General features: G+C 45.0%; 1 protein-coding gene across 1 annotated transcript; it reads left to right on the plus strand.

The window, feature by feature from the left end:
- The first annotated feature begins 4,683 nt into the window (after window positions 1-4,683).
- Window positions 4,684-6,879, plus strand: LOC148318763 (apelin receptor B-like). The gene has a single exon (XM_088281017.1). The coding sequence runs from the start codon at window positions 4,684-4,686 to the stop codon at window positions 5,755-5,757; it is 1,074 nt and encodes a 357-aa protein (XP_088137143.1). The 3' UTR covers window positions 5,758-6,879.
- The last annotated feature ends 588 nt before the right edge of the window (window positions 6,880-7,467 follow it).

Here is a 7,467-nt window from a genome sequence, read left to right on the forward strand (position 1 = left end):
CCCGAGACCCACCTCGGTAAGGTGAGCGGCTCATCAGGAAAAGCTCCCATTGCTCAGCTCTGGATGTCTCCTCAGGGTTGCGAAGGTCATAAGGTCACGCAAACACATTGTGCACATGTGCTTGACGACCTCAAGGAAGTCACGGTGATGACATTGTTCCATTCTAGACAATAGCGGGTGAATCGGAGTTCGTCTTGAGGAATCCAAATGAAATACGCACTGTGTTCATTTTAAACAATCAATTGGGAGTCACCTCAACTTTTTTTTTTTTATATATATTGCACTTTAAAACTTCCGGTGGCGCATACAAAGTGCTGCACATGGACTAAAAATACAAGAAGAAAGAGAGTAAAAACACAAATACGAAACGACAAAGTCACCAAACAACAAATGTATTTCTCAAACGAATAAGCCGATTAATCGGTTATTGGAATTTAATTCTGTCAAATATCGGGATCGCCCTCCCCAAAAATCCATTTCAGTCTTAACGTCTTGACGTGCTATTGATCCACATGCTAAATGATCTCGTATTTTCAAATTGTTTTGTAATTTTAATTTGGTGTCCTGACTGACGTTCGTGTGTTCAGCTCGCATTTTCTAGTCGCTCCATGTCAGTCGTTTTACCAGAGATTGATCAGGATTTCTCAAAGCGAGTCAAGTACTGAAAACAACACCGCGTACGGCTGTCCCATTTGGACAAAACGTGGTTTTTTTTTTCGTTTTGTTTTGTTTTTCCGAATTTGCATCTCCCGCTTAAGGAAGACTCACTCCAGCGATGCATTTGTCTTTGAAACTGGAGCCAAATTTATTGGACTTAACAAAAGGTGCTATCTCCGAGCTGTGAAGATTTTGTGTCAACTGCCTGATTTTTTTTTTTTTTTTTTGTCATTTCGACTAAATGAAGGTGGAGAGCCGCCAAAATGTCTGACGGTCCTCAATTACTCGTGCTTGAAGTGTCGATTTTGACAGCCTTAACGTCGTTCGATGCCTGATGAAAGCAAGCATTTGTCACTCTGCACTCCAACGCGAACATTGAGCACGGTGGGCTTTTGCATTTATAAGCTCGAGCGTGACATCAACAAAAAAGCACCACTGTCCCGTTAAAGCGGCGCCAAATGAACTGGTCAACACGCTGGTGCTACATATGCTAAGAGATTTGCAAGTCCTACTTTCGTCTGACGATATCATGAATGACTCATACGCTGTCACCACAAAAATCCTTGAGGAAAACAGCTGTCTCTGCACCGTTGCCAAACCATTTCGCCCCCCCCCACACATCAAACAACTGCCCCACCACTCGCCGACCTCCCAACACACACGTCGTCACCGTTAAGGTGTCACCAGCATCACCGAAAAAGTGGCCCTCAAATATACAAAGTCTGACTAAAAGATCAGAGATATTCGCTTGGCGGCAGACAGCCACACTCTGGGGTGTTATTTATTTATTTATTTATTTATTTATTTATTCATCTTATCTCTCTCTGCTGTCTGTTAAGAGCTTGTTTTCCATCCTGTAGATGACAAACACGACTAAAAGATGGAAAGAAATCGTCTGTGTGGTCTGATTGTCAACATGGTGTGTGGTTTACAACGCAAGGCCACACACACACGCACACACACACACGCACCAACAAGGAAAACGTATTTGTGGGCACAGGTGGACGATTAAGTCAAAATAACAAGTCAAGTGGGGGGGGGCAAAGTGCTCTCTACTTTTATTTTACTCCTCATATTTAGGCCACGACATTTTTTTTGGTGAATGGTGGAATTTTTACAACTGAGATGCAAATGATTTTTTTTTTTTTCTATGGCGGGTGAAAAGTTTCAACCCTGATTCTCAACAGCAAAGTCTTACAAAAGTGGGAAGACTTCTGTCGTACTTTGCTTTTCATTTGATTAGCAAACGATCGACCGTTCCATTTTTGATTCCGAAATCGTCGTTCCGTCGTGACCCAAAACAACAAACGGAAAATAAATATCTCTTACGATTGGAAAATGTTTTTATTGGTTCGTTAATTTTATTGGTGGTTAGCATCTGTTAGCTAGCAGGCTACTTTCTTTTTCATGGAGGTCGCCAAATAGGCTGGCCCAACTTTTTGCATTCTGGACCAGCAAAGACTCAAGTGGCAAAAATAAGAAATCAATTCTTCTGTAAAGAGTGAAAACGAGAAAGTAGTGGCATATTTGTGTTTTTGTTCTTTTTTTTTTGGGTAGCAGTCTCATTGCTAGCGGAAATAGACACGTGGACGGCTCCAATTTTTATTGTCCAACGGATGGATTATTATTAATGGTAAAAAAAATTCATTTCAAGGAGGAAAAATGATTTTCCAAATGAGTATTTGTCATTTTGTGACGGACTTGATCGCAGAACGTATCAAACTCATAAATTTAGTTGCCACGTCGGGAATTCCTGCTAACAAACAACAAAACAAGACCGACTTGGCTAAATAATGTTCTTCTTTTCCTCCCGTGCCAACACTCGGCTAAAAACAGCGCGCAGTGCCACCAAAGGACACGTGGGAAGTTCTCTTTGATTTATTCCCACGTTTTTCCTGCTCTTGCCAGGACGGACAAACAAGCAGGATAAGACACAAGTTGGCTGGAGTTTGGTAGACACAATTAAAGTCGCGATTTAATAAAAAAAACAAATAAAAAATACTGTATTTAAAAATCTCCCAGGAGGGCAAAAGGCAGTAAAAGAAATGGAGATGAGAGATGAGGCGTCAAAATGAGAGGAAGGTGAGTGGCCGTGCGGAGGAGGAAGGGATCGCTGCTTCGGGTTGGCCATTGTTGACTGACACAGTAGTTGTGTCTAAAAGTCACCACGTCGGCGCCACGAGTTGTCACTTGTGGACTGAGAGGCGCCATCTGGGACCGGGAAAACAAGATTATCATTACAGTTATAGTTCGAAAAAGCAATGGAAAAAAAATCCACACTTTCAATCGTAAAACGACAAAATGCCGCACAGCCCTTCAAAACTAGCAAGAAAAAAAAAAAGTCAAAGAATGTTAGATTTACGCAAACTTTAGTACACGAATGTCAAAAATGGCGACTGGCTTCAGCTCCTCAGCCCGCCCAAATTCAAAAACTTTGGGTCAAAGTAACCCAATCTGCTTCAAATCCACAGCAACCCAGCCAATGGGTTAGAAAAACAACGCAGCGGTTTTTGGGCTTTTTTTTGTGTTTTTTTTAGTGTGTCCTCACTGTGAAATCTTTCTGTTGTATCAATGGCGACTCGATTCAAAAGTTAATTGCACCTCCTGTCATCGAGTGGAAGCGCATTGAATTGTTTTATGTGGGCTTAAAATCCTAAATGTGGAATTTGGGTCGATTTCATGTGGCCCAAAAGCACTCCGCCTCTTGCCCAAATTTAGCTGGGGTCCGCTTTAGCTCACTTGCAAACTCATTCAAGATGAATAAAAAGATCATTCTGTTCCATTTTGTTTATTTGAACAAAATGTGTTTACTAACATTTTGTGCTTCTGACATTTTGCCTGCGTCCAAGTTGGAATAACTATAAAAAAAAAATAAAATAAAATCAACAAAGGTTCCCTGAACCAAATTAACATTCACTACCAGACAAGTTCAATAAAAAAATGGATACTTGACGTCTTTAGCCGTCAATGGCACTTAATGAGTGAAGTTTTACCGGTTTGAATCGTTCGTCTTCTTTGTTTCAAACTAAGACATTCTGCTCCTCTAAAAGTGGAGATTAGGTCCATCTCCATTTATTTGGCATGTCTTGACGATTCAAAATGAAAAAGATTTATTTGATTGCCGATGGGAGAGAGATTTTTCGCTTTTGAACGTTTATCTTTGAGGCTGCTGTCAGTTTACATAATGAGCATTAATGTGTATTTTATTGTTGCTGTAATTAATCGCAGGTCTGCTGACTTCCAGCGCGTCGGTTTGCGGTGGTGCACGTCGGAGCGTGTCCACGAGCAGTCGTAAGAGAAAAGAAGCTCAGGTAGCGTAACGACTCTTGGTTTGATCTTGAAACGAACCGTGAAACGTGTCCTGCCTGCGCTTGACTTGTGGTTGACTGTCTAAACACGTCCACGTTGAAAAAAAAAAAAAAAAGACTTTTCAACATGAGCTTTCACTTTACCCATTAGATAAATTGTTGCTAAATCTTCTTTATTTGTCCAAGCAAAGATTTTTTTTTTTTTGTGCTGCACTTCAACATGTCTTGTCACATACTTGAATTTAAATATATTTATCACGTTATTATATTTAGGTTGGATCTTGGATGGATGTCAAAAAAAAAAATATTTATTCAGGTTAGAATCCCTAAAAAAAAACACATTTTGTCTTGCTTCAGTAAATTAATATATTTAAATAAGGACTCATGTTTTATGAAAAATATATTTTTCGTACTATTCTATTAACCGCATTTTGATTGAGAAATTGTTAAGATTTGGACCATTTCAAACGAAGACAATTGATGTTGACTCATTTTATTATGGATTGGAGTGAATGAATTTTTTCCTTTGATTTTCAAGTCATTAAAATGTAAGAAAAGAGCAAGACGATCATTTGTGTTGACATCCCGAGTAGGAGCTCGCGTGTGTGTGCGTGTGTGTTTGGGGGCTGCATGCTGGGCGGGTTGACGCCTCGGAGGGGGGCGGGCGCTAGGCGGTCTATAAGAGCGGGCGGATCGCACATTCGGCAAGTCGCAAGTCATGGAGCCCACGGAAAGCCCGTACGAGGACGACTACGACTACGACGACTCCGACAACTCCACCATGTGCGACTACTCCGAGTGGACGCCGTCCTACTCGGTCATCCCGGTGCTCTACATGCTCATCTTCATCCTGGGCCTGTCGGGCAACGGCGTGGTCATCTTCACCGTGTGGCGGGCGCAGGGGAAGCGTCGCGCCGCCGACGTCTACATGGGCAACCTGGCCCTGGCCGACCTGACCTTTGTGGCCACGCTGCCGCTGTGGGCGGTCTACACGGCCATGGGCTACCACTGGCCCTTCGGGGTGGCCCTGTGCAAGCTCAGCAGCTACGTGGTGCTCCTCAACATGTACGCCAGCGTCTTCCTGCTCACCTGCATGAGCTTCGACCGCTACCTGGCCATCGTGCACTCGCTGTCCAGCGGCCAGCTGCGCAGCCGCGGCCGCCTGCGGGCCTCCCTGGCGGCCATCTGGACGCTGTCCGGCCTGCTGGCCGCGCCCACCCTGCTTTTCCGCACCACCCGGCGCGACCCGGCCAGCGAGCGCACGTCCTGCGCCATGGACTTTGGCTTGGTGGTGAGCGGTAAGCACCAGGAGAGCCTGTGGATCGCCGGCTTGAGCATTTCCTCGTCGGCGCTGGGCTTCCTGTTGCCCTTCCTGGCCATGATGGCGTGCTACGGCCTGATCGGCGGCACGGTCACGCGCCACTTCAACACGCTGCGCAAGGAGGACCGACGCAAGCGGCGGCTGCTGAAGATCATCACCACGCTGGTGGTGGTGTTCGCCGCCTGCTGGATGCCCTTCCACGTGGTGAAAAGCGCCGACGCCCTGTCCTACCTGGACGTGTTCCCGGCCACCTGCGCGTTCCTGCGCGTCCTGCTGCTGGCCCACCCGTACGCCACGTGCCTGGCGTACGTCAACAGCTGCCTCAACCCCTTCCTCTACGCCTTCTTCGACCTGCGCTTTCGCTCGCAGTGCCTCTGCCTGCTGCGCCTCAAGAAGTCTCTGCACGCCAGCCCCGCCGGCTCCTTGTCCTCCCAGAAGACGGAGGCCCAGTCGCTGGCCACCAAAGTCTAGGACTCGGCCTTTGTTTGGTGCTTCTTTTCCTGCGGACGAGCGGCAAACGTCAAGTTGACCGTGTGGAATGTATCTCCCAAAAATGACCGGGTTCTTCTCTTTGTCTTTTTTCTTTGACTCAAGTCTCTCCAACCGAACAATGAAAAATCCCACTTTTGCGAGGCGGCAAATGTCAAAGAAATAAGACGAGTACGATTCCGGTCCAGTCATGTAGAAAAATGGATTTTTCTTTTAAACTGTGACGATTGGATAGCTTTAATGAAAAAAAGCTTCTCTAGTTGTCCTCTTTCGTGATCACGTCACTCTTTTTCTCCTTTTTTTAACCAAGAGCTCGCGAGCATTTCATACCATCAAAGTGCTCCTATTGCCTTGCAAATGCGATGAAGCGACGAATAAAAATGTGATAAGGGAGCTAAGATGGAAAAGAAAAAGTCTTATTCTTATGTTCTGTTTTTTTGTATTTTTTTTCATTCTTTGATCTGCCGACAAACAATTCTCTTGAAATGTCCGTGGATGAGGAATAGCTTGCTTCTCTGAATGTGTTGACGAATGCTCAACCGTGTCGCTGCTGTGCCTTTTTTTTTTTTCACCGGTCGAGCTCTCAACCGCCGCCGTCTTAACGTCTTTGCGTTGACATCTTTTTTCACGTCCTTGGCGGTTGACAAAAGTTCATTTGAACAAAGTAAGGAGATGACTGTTTTCAAATGTTGGTTTGCTCCAAAAAAGAACGGATACCTGAAGTACTGTCATCAATCTCGTTGTTCACTCGGCGGAATGACATTAAAGGGAATTATGGACTTCACTGAAGTATACTTTATTAATTCGCACCACAGCATTTTTTTTTCTTTTTTATTCGTAAGTACTCGAGGTGCAAAATCCCGGCAAGATGTCAGTGTCTGTGGCATTTGAAGCTTGCAGTGTGTTACTACAGTCGTGTGTGTGTGTGTGCGTCGTTAAGAGTTGTCAGGCTCTGATAAGCTGGCAAGGAGAGACGCGGGGGTCTCGGGATGCAAGGGGGGGGGGGGTCTAGCCAGACGGACAGATGGCAGCTGGCAAATGTTTTCAGACTGCCTGAGCTCACAAGCCAATTAAAAGGTGACTCGTTTGACAGGCAACGTGTGTGTGTGTTGTCAGGCAATGCTGACAAAAACATGAATTTGTACATACTTTTTGTTTTGTTTTTTTCCATTTGTGATTGTTGTCTATGATTTGTAATTAAAAAAACTGTTGGGTCTGTGTTGAGTCTCACTCCTCTCGCTCTCCTTTTGCTGGAATGTATTTTCTCCTCCTGGTTGAATGTTTGCTCCTTCCTGAGGACGCATTCGTGGGGGGGGCGGTGGCCATTCTATTGTGTTGTTTGCTGAACTTCCAAATCAAAGTAAATGTCTGCAGGAAATGGACGTTGGACGTCCCCCCCAAAGGAAGACGTTTTTGCTCCTCTCGCATAATTAATCAATTCCTCCATCAATTGAGTTGACAATGATTAAAACATCTAAAGGCGATCTCAATGGGAATGCTAATGAACGTGGACGCCATTGAGCTTCTTATCGGCATAATCGGGGAGACAGAAGGAGCTTCACTAATCCAGGTGGACGCCTTTTTTTTTTTGGAAGCGGGGAGTGGACTCGGCGTCTCGGAGGCCGTCTTTGTCGGTGGCTAACGGCTGGATACTGTCCGTCGAAATCACTTGTTAAGAGCGCCATCCCAAAA

The sequence above is a fragment of the Idiotropiscis lumnitzeri genome, chromosome 18 (genome assembly GCF_059441095.1).
Source record: "Idiotropiscis lumnitzeri isolate Australia: NSW breed Sydney's pygmy pipehorse chromosome 18, RoL_Ilum_1.0, whole genome shotgun sequence".
Taxonomy (NCBI): domain Eukaryota; kingdom Metazoa; phylum Chordata; class Actinopteri; order Syngnathiformes; family Syngnathidae; genus Idiotropiscis; species Idiotropiscis lumnitzeri.

What these genes read in the sequence shown, in the direction of transcription:
- LOC148318763 (XM_088281017.1), top strand. Translation starts at nt 4,684, where the DNA reads ATGGAGCCCACGGAAAGCCCGTACGAGGACGACTACGACTACGACGAC.